General features: G+C 39.3%; 1 protein-coding gene across 2 annotated transcripts in view; it reads left to right on the top strand.

The window, feature by feature from the left end:
- The window catches only part of LOC124276686 (receptor-type tyrosine-protein phosphatase N2-like), a 268868-nt gene that overhangs the window by 222293 nt on the left and 31452 nt on the right, over window positions 1-15123 (top strand). For both annotated transcript variants that reach the window (XM_046712328.1, XM_046712327.1), the window contains exons 12-13: window positions 9712-9897; window positions 10847-10977. In XM_046712328.1, the coding sequence (XP_046568284.1) occupies window positions 9712-9897; window positions 10847-10977 (317 nt within the window). The remainder of the gene's footprint in view (window positions 1-9711; window positions 9898-10846; window positions 10978-15123) is intronic.

The following is a 15123-nucleotide window of genomic DNA, read 5'->3' as shown; positions in this document are numbered from 1 at the left end:
TTTAGATGGGAGAGATTGATCTCAACTGATGGCTTTTGCATTCCCAGTGCCACAAGGTCTATGCTCAATTCTCTGGGGTTGTGATCAGAGACGAGGCTATATGTACAGCCAGATTTTCCTCAATGGAAGACAAAGATCCTAGATTTTTTCTCTGTGAAAATTGTGGTGTCAACTAGCATATGGTCCGACGGGTGACAGTATTGATCGCCTTCAAGACACGAGGCTAGTCCGGCTCGCGCACAATCAATACACGCAGGGCAGTTTGTTTTTGTGAGGAATAACGAAGATTTGAAACGCAGCTGGGTCTGGTTGCTATGGCAACTACCAAATCAGCTGGTATAGCGAACTGGCAGCGCCCGTCCGCCGCAGCAACCATGTTTAGGAATCAATAGGTAGAGCCATGTCACTGGTTGGCACAGGCTTCGTTGAGGGTAGAAACACAGGCCATGCATTGGCGAGTCATGTCCACTGCGACTATAGTGGTGGTGATCGCAGCTGCGTTACTGGCTCTGTCGCAGCTTACACCACCACCACACAGGTGAATGGAGCTCCAGCAAGTCAAGCACAAATCATGCCATTCGGGGTGGACAGATTAAGCAGGTATTTAATTTACTGCCATTTGGCTTACTTTGAAATATTTTGCACTGATTTTTTTTACTTTTTCAGCCAAGTTCTAGACTCATGTTCAACTTTCATTTTTGGAGACAATTTTGTTTCAATTTACCATTCTGTTTATTCATGGTACCATTTAGCCAGTTTTGGATTGCTTTTTGTTAGTTGTTTGTTTTAGGGTAGTTTAATTCTCCTTCAAGCCTGAAGAGTTCCATCCAGGTCTGATAACTCTTATGGTCTTATCTGTGTTTGGTCAGGCTGACTAGTTCAGTAAGGAGTGTTTGTTCGGCATTAATCTCCACCATGTGCTAAGCCGATTGATACTCTCTATGATACTGATCAATACTGGAATTGTCAACACAAAAGATTTATGACTTGAATTTTGTCCCTTTCAATAATCTGCCACAAAGCTCAAGCCAAGGTGATGAAGAATGACTATTAATTGATCTATTCTTGATCACTAGAGGAAGTGTTTTCTGTGTCATGGCTGCCTGAGAGAGAGATTCCACACATTCTTTCTATACCAATACATTTCAACAGTGGAAGGAACACATGGTAAAATCAGTTACACATAGCATGAGAGACGTGCATATGGTAATTCCAGAGTGATACTATCTGCTTTGCTCTGTGGACAGATGGTGATGTGTGGTGTATATTTCTAGGGGAGAGATGTGAGGGATAGATTGCAATATGGGTGATTGATGGCCTCCTTGTCAGTTTCAGAGCCCTGTTAATGTCAGAGATGTGGTGTATGTTTGGAAAGGACCATGTGTAGAGCAAGGATAAGTTCATCAACAGCAGACAGGCATCATTAGTCTAGACAATATTTGTTTGAAAGAGATTTTATGCCCAAGGGAAAATGCTGGTTAATAAAAACCTCAATATCTTCACATTATCTGAACATTTATGTTATAAAAGAGAAAATTATGTTGAAAGACTGTAGTATGCATAGATGTAATCAAAAGAGTCCCAAGATACCGTCATTTGGTATTAAAAAGCAAATCAATCATATATATTATTTTTCCATTCAAGTTTGTGCTTGCTGGGGGGAAATATTGCAAAAATAAAAATACATAAACTGAAAATTGATTCCAATGTGTACCCGCACATCAATGAACTACTGATAGGAGCGAGTGTACCTTCATTCATTAGTGTCTTGTACTAATATTAGTCCTGTGCTATGCCTAGCTATTATGATGTTATATGAGATTACTTCTGTGTGTGATGTCCAACATCTGCCCATTCACCACCACAGATTTCACCTTCATATTACAAGCAGCCCTTTGTAGTAGGAGAAATCACATAAACGTGTTTGCTGAATCCCAGTCCTATGTTTCTGAAATTTAACAGTGATTACACTGCAAGGCTTCCTGCAAGTCTTCTGGTAATATGTCAATAAATATTGACTCTTTTATTTTCTCTTCTAATTGATTTCACACAGAAATGAAATTTACATGTTTCGTGGTATGTTATGACAAGGTAACTGAAAAAAAGTTTGGTTCCTTCAAAGACTCTTTTCTTGTTTTAATGATCAAATATGTTCAAACGTCATTCCCATCTGCAGTGGTGTTTGTTAAAAACGATTGCTCATCATTGATTTCGGTGCTTTGAAGTGAGAAATTAACGTCAGACATTCTTCCCGCCTGTCAAAGTTATGGGGAAATTGACACTGGTTTGTTTCTCTGTGGCACCTGTGTCACATGCTTGGCGTCTCGACTGGTGCTACACTGTACACACACTTGAACACAACTACAAATCAGTGTAGGTTTAGTTTTCTGGACTTTCTTAGGATTGCAGTCATATATCTTTGTACTATTTGTGTCAAGCCTGGAGATAGACATTTCAGTTGATGGGTTTTGTAGTTTTTTATACCGTGATTTCTAATTTGTCACAGTTACTGCTTCATTTTGTGAAAAAAACTTTCATCAAATAAAGTGCTTGTAGATTTTTAAAACTTTCTCATTTATGATTACATTGCCAGGAGGAAAATAGTACAGAGATTGGGTTCAATTGAATGTATTGATTCAAGGATATTCCTAGGACCGGCTAATGGAAGTGGGAATTATGTATAGGTTGATGATGAATATACCACATGTAGACGTGAATACTGATTGCATGCATTTGCTGCAATGTTCAGGTGTGTGTTAGGTATGGAAGAGGAGAGGAGAATTAAACTTATCCCAGGTAATCTGTTAAATAGTACTGTTATATTCAGACTGTTTCATATCAGGATGTCTTGTAATAGGGTATCAAATAGTTCCTAGGTAAAGTACCAGATTGGTGCCATTGTAGCATATCAGAATAGTTTCTTGGTAAAAAAAGAAGAATGATTCCTTGGTAATATAATAGAATGATTCCTGAGTAAGATAATGGAATGGTTTGATTAATGTCAAATCATGGTATATCTTACGTCAAGTATCAGAATGATCCAATGTATGAAAGCAGCATGGCTCCTTGATGATGTGCCTGTATGGTAAGGATATCAGAACTGTACCTAAATGGTAAAGAGGTGAGGTGAAATTGGGTTTTACGTCGTGCTTGAGAATATTTCGCTCATATGACAACGTGCATGTGTGTGTATGTGTATGTGCGGCTGCTTGTATAAATGGTAAAGATATCAGAATAGTACCGAAATGGTAAGGATATGAGAACAGTACCAAAATGGTAAGGATATGAGAACAGTACCTAAATGGTAAGGATTTGAGAATGGTATGTGATAAGACCATCAGAAATATAACTGTTTGAGAATATCTTTAGAATCACAAAGTAAATATGTATTGTTCAGATGTTTTCATGTTGGTCGCTTAAGTGGACAAGTATGTGATTTGAGGGAATTTGTGGCAATGCCTCCTGATGTATATGATAGAAACTGATAGTGTCCTTTCCAATCAGATCCTCACTTGTGTAGCATAATGGGACGTATGCTTGTAGAAAAGGTTCATGTCTCACAGCGATGTATGGTGGTTTGACAGACTGATGTAAAAATAACTTAAGATTATATGAATTTAAGGTAGATGTATGAATATAGCTTATGGATCATAAGGTTACACTGTTCTGAAGAGATAGAAGCTTATTTGTTTTATTGTTGGGGATTTACAGTACTGTGCAGGAAGTATATACACACTAATGTTTGGATGGATATGTATATATAACTATGTAAGTTATATTGATGTTTTATAACATGGTTAAAATGTGGTATCATTGTAGATATCTCAGAAACTCAGTATTGTACAATACTGGACATCTGATGTCTTCAATATCGTATGATGGGATATATAGCTCATATTCTCAGTATGGTATAACTGTAGATTGTAAACATCTTGTATGTTCAATATGGTATGATAGTAAACATCTCATATGTTAAATATGGTATGATAGTTAATATCTCATATGTTCAATATGGTATGGTAGTTGATATCTCACATGTTCAATATGGTATGATGGTAAGTATCTCATATGTTCAATATGGTATGATAGTTAATATCTCATATGTTCAATATGGTAGGATAGTTAATATCTCATATGTTCAATACTGTATGGTAGTTAATATCTCATATGTTCAATATGGTATGATAGTAAATATCTCATATGTTCAATATGGTATGATAGTAAGTATCTCATATGTTCAATATGGTATGATAGCTAATATCTCATATGTTCAATATGGTATGGTAGTTTATATCTCATATGTTCAATATAGTATGGTAGTTAATATCTCATATGTTCAATATGGTATGGTAGTGAAAATCTTGTATGTTCAGTGTGGTATGATAGTAAATATCTCATATGTTCAATGTGGTATGATTGTAAATATCTCATATTTTCAATATGGTATGATGACAGAGATCTCAAAGAGGTCAGTGAGGTACGATTGAGATGTTGGTGTAGCCAGTATGGTATTTTCGATATATCTGTAGGTCCATATGGTAGATATCTCTTAAGGCCAATAATGCACATTAATCTGCAGACAGGGGTATTTCTTGTGTAGCACTTTGAACATACTTGTGTTCGGAACCTAGCACATCATATACATGGTCATTATTACATTATGATATAAAAATATTCCGTGATCACAGTTGTGATAATAATAATAATCTGTAAGGCATATAGTATATATCACAAGGAGTGAGTGAGTGAGTTTTGTTTTATGCCAATTTTTGCAATATTCCAGCAATATCACGGTGGGGGACACCAGTAGTTGGCTTCACACATTGTACCCATGTGGGGATTGAACCCGGGTATTCGGCGTGACGAGCGAACACTTTAACCACTTGGCTACCCCACCGCCCCTATATATCAAAAGGAACCCAGATAATAAGACTGCCAGATGTTCCAGATACCAGATAGATGCTAAGATGCTATGTGGGATGATCCGTGAGTGCTGACAAGTCCGGGTATAGTTGTGAAGTTTCCAGGTTAATAAAGGCTGTATATTAAAAATGTGGAGCATCCTGCGTTAGTACTTAATTCTTCCTAGTGCCGTAGTTGCAGGCGAAGTAGTATCATTGTCCTTGGTTAATAGGCCTGGCTGTACAGCATGTCAGTGGGGTAGGCAAGGTCGCTGCACAAGAAAGACAAAATTTGTTGTAAATTGATTTGGCATGCAGGATTTATCTTGTATGGAGCTCATTACAAGCCTCAAGTCAAATGGAGAAATAGTGAATCTTGTAAAGCCTGGCCACAGGATGTGGAACTCTGATTAGAAATGGGTGCACTTTCTGAATCCCTTCTCCGATAATTAACGTGTCACTCTATGGCTGCCTCTAATTAAGGAGTTTGGTGAACCTCTTCCTCGAGGAAGGATTATAAATGGGGGCTTATAGTGTCTTAAGTGATTGGAATAGCCTGTTCTGTAGCTGTTCACCCACCCACCCCTGCAGGAATTAATGGATTGCTCCACATCAAAAGGATAAAGATTCCATAGGAGATTTTGGGTTAAAAGGTGAATTTTAATGACAAATTAGCATGGTGTCTTTAATGGTCAAAATGGAAGGCTTAAGGTTTGACATACGTGGAATGTTCAGGATACTTTTTGGGTAGCTTTTAACATTAAGATACAAACATTACCATCATTTAGTTCTGATGATCTGATATTGCAAACATGCAATCAGGTTTCATATTGAGCTGCCATCATAATATTAATGTATGAAAAAACATTTGGGTATTTAATAAAATTGATTTGTCATATAAAATAAAATGCTTGAGCAGTGATGCTTGAATTTAGCTTTATTCATGTGATAGCATGCCCTGCACATAGAAACAAAAATGATGCATTAAATATGATGTTTATTCAATGGGACATTGGGAACTGTGAACTCATCTTACCATAGAGACTGTACCTTGAAATCACAGGATAGAAAATCTTATTTGGTCATATGCAATATTAATGACCCTCATACTTTGAAATGTGTCTCCGTGGTGATTGATTGCTTTGTAACTGACAGAGAAAATGCATATTTTTTATTGATGTCAAATGGCAGTCGTCGTTTTGAGTCAACATCACTGTTTGATTTTTCTGCCCAGAACGTGAGGAAGTAAGGACATTTTCCACAGGTTCCCAGTGTATGGCCTGAACACTTAGTTCATTAGGTCACCCTCTTTGATGTCTGAAATTTCGTTATTGATGAGATTGAGGAAGCCTAATACAACTATCCTGGCAGTATTTTGTTAAAGGGTGTGCAAAGATAGGAATTATGACATTAATATTCCATGAGCAAAGTCTTGTCATGGCCTTTGTCTTGCGTCAGGTTGCAAATACTCCAGTTCTTTAGCCACAGCATTCAATCGTTTACATTCCAGAGATTCAGTTGGAAGCTGGCTTTTAGCTTTTCCTGCCTTTTCTTTGAGTTAGCTGAGCATTAAAGGATGGAGGAAATGTACATTTTGTAAAGGTGCTTCATTATGTTTTTGCTGATCATGTTGTTCCAGGATGATCAACTCTGGGACGTTACAATTATGATCCACACTCAGCTTCATGTTCTTCTCAGACCCTAAGAAAGCAATCTTGTTCAAAGTTGCTCACAGAAAAGTAGATTTTGTTTGAGTTACATGACCAAACATGTTGTCAAATGTTCCATGTAATTTTTCTGAAAATACAAGACAGATGTGATGTAGTTTTAGTACGTACTGGTTGAATTTATGTTTTGGTTTTAATGAAACCATGACTATGGAACAATGAAAGAAGCTTGCACAACATGAAGAGAAGGAGGAATCTGGTTTTAACGTTGCACTTTCAGTTTGTTTAACAATTTTGTCCCTCCTCCTCAATACAGTGAAGCACAACAGGTAGTTGTCATTCATTGCTTTGAATGGATGGTATTCAGCCACTGAAAGGCTGGAATGGAAATCTTTTTCCTTCAAATGCCAAGTATGTCATTTGGGGAGATTGTTTTTGTTTAACACTGAAACTATGCTTTCACTTTTCACGTATCAAGCATGTGAGAAAAAGTTTGCAAGATGTTTGAATTTGGAGGATTCCTGTTGAAATCATACACCTAAGGGAGGCAACTGATGGAGGTGATAAGTCTGTTCTGAAACGGCATCCCTTTAGAAAGTGTTTTGTTGAGAATAAGCCAACAGATAGGCTTTTTACAAAGTGGGAAAATGAAGAATTCTAGAAAATCCCTTTCCCAATATCTGCAGTCTTGAGACAAAATTTCTCTGCATATATTCGATCCATGCTTTTTGTTAGAAGTTTTTTGAAAATCTAATTCCCATGTCTTCGGTTGGAGGTGCCATAGGTCATGACCTCGTGGCTGGATTCCCATCAGGTTTCCATGGTAACCAGATTGGGGGACAAATTAGATTTTTACTGGAAATATGTATTCTTATTAGATTAGGCAGTTCTTGATAAAATACAAGTATTCATAAAGAAAATAGCTATCACGATTGAGGTGGTAAACTTGTCACAAACACGCAGAACTTCGCCATCCTCTTAGTCAGCAGTTTAAAGGCAGTGTTCCAGATCTCTGCAGATTTCCCTGTCCATCATTCTGGTTTCCAATAAGGACATCAATGCTACTATGCCTTGATGATTATAGCTGTTTGAACATATTCTCATTGTTGCAATTACTATTTATTGGAGAGTCTATAATAACGTTCATTTCAGCAGTGTATATATTGCTGTCTGTCAAGGTGTATTTACGACAAGATCTCATCCCTAGACTTACGCGTACCAGTATAACTTAACACTTTCTCTCAATTGTTTCTAAGACAAATTATCTTGATAATTATAGCTTAACGCTTTCTCTCAATAGTTTCTGAGACAAATCATCTAAGACATAATGGAGAACATTTTCTTGTAGTCTTGCCTCTGTGTTCAGGCCCCAAGTATTTCAGTTTTTTTATTTAGCCTCAAATATAAAAACTTTTTTGAAATAAGGTCAATAATCCAGCGGTTCTGTCCAGCAGATACTGAGATGAAGGATCTAATTACATGTGCTTTTTCCAAGACGACCTAATACTTCATTCTATGTGTGAAAAACCAAACATAAGTCTTCCATTTGTTGAATGTTTGATTGAATCTAGTGTGATGATGGAAGAATGTGGACAGGCAGAGAAAAGCAAGCCATCTAGATCTAGAAGATGCCACCTGAAAAAGTCTTTTTCAAATAAGATCTCGAAGCTGCCGGCACAAATGAATGGTTGCCGAACAGTGTGAATAAAGGCTGTTGAATTCGACTGGATGGCTTTGGAACAAATGAATTTTTTTGTAATGCCAAAGTGTGAATTGAAGACGTATTTGTCAAGGCAAATTGGTTGCCTTTAGACTACATGAATGGTGTATCTACAGCCCAAAGTTAGAAATAATTGTATTGTGTTAAAATGGATAATGCATGATACTGTCAAATGTAGCTAAGATCAAATTTAAACTGACACTCACTGGGAATGAGGCGAGCAAATCTAGTTTATTTCCTCAATATTTTGATAGTCTATGGTGAGGGCTACACATTTAAGTGTGGTGCTGTTCTAGAGACGATGTACCATGGCTGTAAATAAGCTGATTCCTGTCAACACCCAGTAGAGAAATTCATGAGGTCACCAACACCAGTATGTAATGTTGCACTGTGTGACATCACTTCAGGATCCAGTTGTTGGCAGCATTAGGGTTTGGTTTCTCCCAAATTGGTGTGAGAAATTAGATTTGCTTATACACAAGATCAAGGTTTGGCAAGCCATCGTTGACGTAATTTATATCTGTTGTAATGGCATCCTACAGTGTAATCTCCTAGTGTTGTGGAACCCACCAAATTGAGACTGCAAATGGAAAACATGAAAGACAGAATTAATCTGAAACCAGCTTAAATAAACTGTCTTGAAATGGTTGTTTTTCTGGGAACATTTAATTTCTTCAGACCTTGTGCGAAATGGAAGATAGATGCAAGATGTTGTTAAATGTGTACCCATAAGACTTGATATTGTGTAGGAGGACGTTTTTAGCAATATGAATGGTGGAAAATAGTTTAAAACTTATTACTTATGTCATAAAAATCTTGTTAGTGTATTGAATAAAAGGAGAGAACAGAGAGAATTCTCATGTGATGCGACGATTTCTTAAATATCTGAATACCAGCCAGCACCTGGCTCCTGGGTCATCCATCAACTCATCCAGTTCTACCATAGGTCCTTTATCAACAAGTATGCCTGGTTTGCACACAAGCAAACTCTCATATTGACAGCTGTCATTGTGACACATATGTCATTCTGACACATCACTCATACTGCTGCTCGTTTCCTGTTGGTCATCTGGATCTGTCCCGCAAGGAAGGGATGTGATTCTATGAATGAAAACTGTCAGATTCAATCAGACATTTTAGATTTCCCCTTGCTGTTCCTGGTTCCCTGTAGAGTTGAATGACTAGTGGTAGTCATCTCCTGATATTGAAGGATGATCATAGCAATATTCAACTGACTGACTCCTAGTTGGTGTATGTAATATGAATGAGGATTGAATGAATACTTCCTTAGCTGCTGCATCTGCTGACTCAATAAATGATTCATTGTAATCGAACTGCTGTGTTATGTAATACTACATACATACAGAAAATTATGTATTAACCCCAAAGAGTAAGGCTTTCAATGTTGTTGTTGTTGTTTCAGAACCAGGTGGCGCTGAAGAAAGACAACAAGTATGTTGTTCTGACATTCATCCTGGTTGGCTCCATCGCTGGCATCCTCCTTGCCGTTGTCGTCATCTACATCATCAAGCGCCACACCCGCTCCAAGGAAAAACTGGCTCAGCTATCAGCAACAGGCGAAGGAAACGAGGCATCCAAGGACTACCAGGTATGGCCAGCAACAATTCTTGGCTTCCTCGATCAGGAGTGAGTGAGTTAGTTTTACGCCGCTCTTAGCAACATTTCAGCAATATCATGGCGGGGGACACCAGAAATGGGCTTCACACATTGTACCCATGTGGAGAATCGAACCCGGGTGTACAGCGTGACGAGCGAATGCTAAGTCAGGAAATGTTAAACCACAATGGCTCCCATGATCGTAACTCCTGTACTTTAACTTACACCAGTGATAGTCAGGGCACTCACATCACTTTGTGGAAGAGGCATCAGAAATAAGTTTAAAGGGATGCAATGTTTTGTGTTGTACAGTATAAAGTAAATGTTCCAGCTTTAATGTTGTCATGCAAAGGCCTGGAATATGATATTATTAAATATTAATAAGGGCATGGTTGCTATCAAATGTAAATGAGTTGTCAGCCTACCCAGAAAAACAACACAAATAATTCCTGCTGCCTTGATAATTCTGAAGATGAGCTAGCTAGAGAAATATTTTGCATATGATTTTTCATCCTCATCAGACACAACAATTACTAAAGGTCCTCATCAGCTCATTGCTTAGCAGATTTATAGACAAGTTCCAAATTGTTTTTTATATCAACACCCAAATATTTGAAAAAAGCTACAATGTACTGATAACTGTCAGAAACATCGTCAAGAATATTTTTGACGAGTGAGTGAATTTTAGGCCACTTTTAGCAATATTCCAGCAATATCATGGCAGGGGACACCAGAAATGGGCTTCACACATTGTACCCATGCAGGAAAACAAACCCAAGTCTTTGGTGTGACGAGCAAATACTTTAACCACTAGGCTACCCCACCGCCCCGAATATTTTTAAGACCTGGGGTTATGTGTAAGTACATAAATATAGAAGGTGCTAAAGATGAGTGTTCTAACAGCTGAAATGGTGGTGTACAATACTTGGTTTCTACAACAGGACTTATGTCGTCAGCGTATGCAGAGCAAGTCTTCAGAGAAGCCAGAGCCACTCCATGCCGCCTCCCGAATTGGCAGTGTGTCCGAGTCCCAGGTCCGTAGCCCTTCCAGCCGGAGCAGTACATCATCCTGGTGAGTTCACAGACATGGCGAGATAGTAGACAGGAAGTAACATTACTGGGAAAACTACTTTCAATGAAAACACATCTTGAGTTAAATCCACTCACTCAGTTTGTTAGCCATGCTAGCTGAACATGCCAAACCTTGCCTCAGGAAGGTTAGGATTTCTCTTATCATATTTTGTGATATTTTTACGTCGAGATTTGGAATGTGGTGTTCTTGATAGAGAAATGTTTTCCGTAAAAGAACATACAAATCTGCTGATACAAGAAAGACTGTATAAAGCTTTCACACACAATCATAGTCAGGCTGGATTTTGATTTTTGTGGATTTTGCTAATTGAAATGGTTTATGTCCATGCTCATATAATTGTGTGTTGTTCGTTGCCTGTGATGGTTCATGTTTGGGTATGGGGCAATAAAGACTACCACTGGGATGGAAAGTGTTCATGTGTAATGAATATATAAGTCACTGCATAGTCTTAAAAACACAGGCACACACACACACACACATGCATGCACACACACATATAGTTTGATATGGTATATGGTCTGTTTCTATATTTGCAAATGTGCTCAACAGAACATATTGCTGCCTTAAAATGATAAGTAGATAACAATATGAATATCATGCTCCAAAAACAATATAGATATGACAAAACCTAAACCAGATGTTGCTATCTACAAAAGAATATATGTTTAATAAAATATTTCATGTATCTGTGAGATGAAAAAGATATGTGTTGCAAAAGTGTGTTTTTAATTTCTTTGAACAAGAACAATGAAAACATAAATTCCATAACAACTTTTCTCAAAATCAGCATTTCTATAGGTACATAAAGGTATATGGCCGGTGTGACACAATGTAGCAGGATAACAGAAATAATATAGTTGGGCAAGACAACTTCAGGCACATACGTGTCATGATGAAGTGGCACAACTGCTGTATCCCCCCACCAGTATCCACTCACCAGTATCCACTCACCACTATTCACCCACCAGTATCCCCCTACTACTACCCATTCACCACTATTAACCCACCAGTATCCACTCACCAGTATCAACTCACCACTATTAACCCACCAGTATCCACTCACCAGTATCCGCTCACCACTATTAACCCACCAGTATCCACTCACCAGTATCCACTCACCACTATTAACCCACCAGTATCCACTCACCACTATTCACCCACCAGTATCCCCCTACTACTACCCATTCACCACTATTAACCCACCAGTATCCACTCACCAGTATCAACTCACCACTATTAACCCACCAGTATCCACTCACCAGTATCCGCACCACTATTAACCCACCAGTATCCACTCACCAGTATCCACTCACCACTATTAACCCACCAGTATCCACTCACCACTATTCACCCACCAGTATCCCCCTACTACTACCCATTCACCACTATTCACCCACCAGTATCCACTCACCAGTATCAACTCACCACTATTAACCCACCAGTATCCACTCACCAGTATCCGCTCACCACTATTAACCCACCAGTATCCACTCACCAGTATCCACTCACCACTATTCACCCACCAGTATCCACATCTTACTTTTCGTCCACCAGTATCCACTCACCAATATTCACCCACCAGTATCCACTCACCACTATTCACCCACCAGTATCCGCTCACCACTATTCACCCACCAGTATCCACTCACCACTATTCACCCACCAGTATCCGCTCACCACTATTTACCCACCAGTATCCGCTCACCACTATTCACACACCAGTATCCATTGGCCACTATTCACCCACCAATATCCACATCTTACTAGTCTTCCACCAGTATCCACTCACCAATATTCACCTACCAGTATCCACTCACCACTATTCACCCACCAGTATCCGCTCACCACTATTCACCCACCAGTATCCACTCACCACTATTCATCCACCAGTATCCGCTCACCACTATTCACCCACCAGTATCCGCTCACCACTATTTACCCACCAGTATCCACTCACCACTATTCACACACCAGTATCCATTTGCCACTATTCACCCACCAGTATCCACATCTTACTATTCGTCCACCAGTATCAACTCACCAATATTCACCTACCAGTATCCATTCACCACTATTCACCCACCACCATCCACTCACCAATATTCACACACCAGTATCCACTCACCACTATTCATCCACCAGTATACACTCACCACTATTCACCAACCAGTATCCATTCACCACTATCCACCCACCAGTATCCACTCACCACTATTCACCCACCAGTATCCATTCACTACTATTCACCTGCCAGTATTTGTACACCACTATTCATACACCATTATCCACGCACCACCATACACACACTACTCTCCACACACCACTATTAACACACCACTATCCACCTACCACTATTTACACACCACTATCCACCTACCACTATTCACCCACCAGTATACATGCATAGATCTGACATTTACCCATCAATATTCACCTGCCACTATTCACCCACCAGTATTCATTGTTTTTTACCCATCAACATCCATCCAACTGTAATCACCCATCGGTATCCACTCACCACTATTCACCCAGTGGTCATTGGTATTCACTTCTGTTCTATCTTGTGTTTTGACACCAATCCACACACTGATTCAACAGATTGAAACCTTCATTCAAGAAATAGAAATGGAAAATCCCTCTCTGGAATGCTCAAACATTAGCAGGGCAGACTAAAGCCCACATTTGTGCCTGTCATGATTGTCTACAGATGCCATCCTGCCAGCAGAAAACCAAAACTAAATCTTTGGATTTTTTTCCCCTTTTGGCAAGATTGATCAGCCATTGTGACCAAGTCATTTCCCTCGATTAATCACCCAATGAATGAATATGTTATCTTTCATCAGTTTGTGCTCCTGAACCCACCATGTCAGACCGGGGAGTTATTACATCATATTATCATACAATTAATGGTGTCCTCTACTGGGCCATGTTGGTTGTGGTTATTAATGTATAATTTAGCAGCCCCTGGGACAAGCAACAGAGCTAGGAGCAGCACTCCAACCTCTTTGAATCAGCCATCACCATGGCTACTTGGTTTTCATTGAATTAATTTATCATTCACATTACAATAGTCGAGACCAAAATGGTTGACAGATTTGTAATCCAGGGATATAAATAATGTTTTGTGTGATTCGCTGAGTTGCAGAGGTATATTTTTGTGGCGAAATGTGTCACATCACTATGTGAGCGAGTTTTCTTCTGTTTGGGTTCAGTGTTCAGTGGTTCTTGACATGATGTTGTTACATTTACTGGCAGACATAGAGCGTGTTACTGCATGTACAGGTTGTTCTCTGGACACCATTGTTCAACTGGACACTTTGGCTGCCAGAACTATACTTTGGCTGCCAGTACTACAGGTATCTCAGTTACGGAGACACACAAATGACATCTCTGAGTGTAGAGGAGGAATGAAGAGTCCTCAGTGATGCCTGGATGCATTGAATCTGGGTTTCAAACCCTGATCCTCAGTCTGCCAGCATCAAGGTATTGCTTGCCGGATTCATTGACATGATAAGTGTCTGTAACCTTTGCCACTTTGAGGCTTACAGCAGATTAACGGAATACTATTCCCAACAGAGTTACACCTAACCAACCAATCTCTTGTAGCCAATACACATACAGATAGACAAACATCTGGACTGGAGTCAGTTGTGGCCAGCACACATACAGATACAGATCTGGACTGGGTTCTTTCGTAGCTATCAGACCCATTGGAGGATCCAAGGGGAGGGTTTAGGGGTTCGAATCCCCAGCTTTGAAGTTCCTGTATCCTCCTATGAGACCTATATATAGGCAGTCTTCACTAGGGTCTGTTGTATCTACAAGACCTACAGTTTGACACAATGCCTCATTCAGGGTTTGTTTTATGTACCAGATTTACATATAGACACAGTCTCCACTAGAGTCTGTTGTATCCACCAGATCTACGTACAGAAACGAAGCCTGCTCTAGGGTCTGTTTTATCTAGCATGCCTCCAGACTGACACAGCCAGATCATGTTGTACCCAAGAATTGAGCCGATGCTGAAGGTTGTGCCAGACATCCGTATACATGCAGTTCCTGGAGCTTGGTGTCCTCCTGCATCGATATGGCAGCTGTGAGGTACAAGCCCTCTGATGTGACAGT

This window comes from Haliotis rubra, unplaced genomic scaffold, assembly GCF_003918875.1.
Source record: "Haliotis rubra isolate DU_JTF1 unplaced genomic scaffold, ASM391887v1 Scf211, whole genome shotgun sequence".
Taxonomy (NCBI): Eukaryota; Metazoa; Mollusca; class Gastropoda; order Lepetellida; family Haliotidae; genus Haliotis; species Haliotis rubra.
This window is presented reverse-complemented; position numbering and strand designations above follow the sequence as displayed.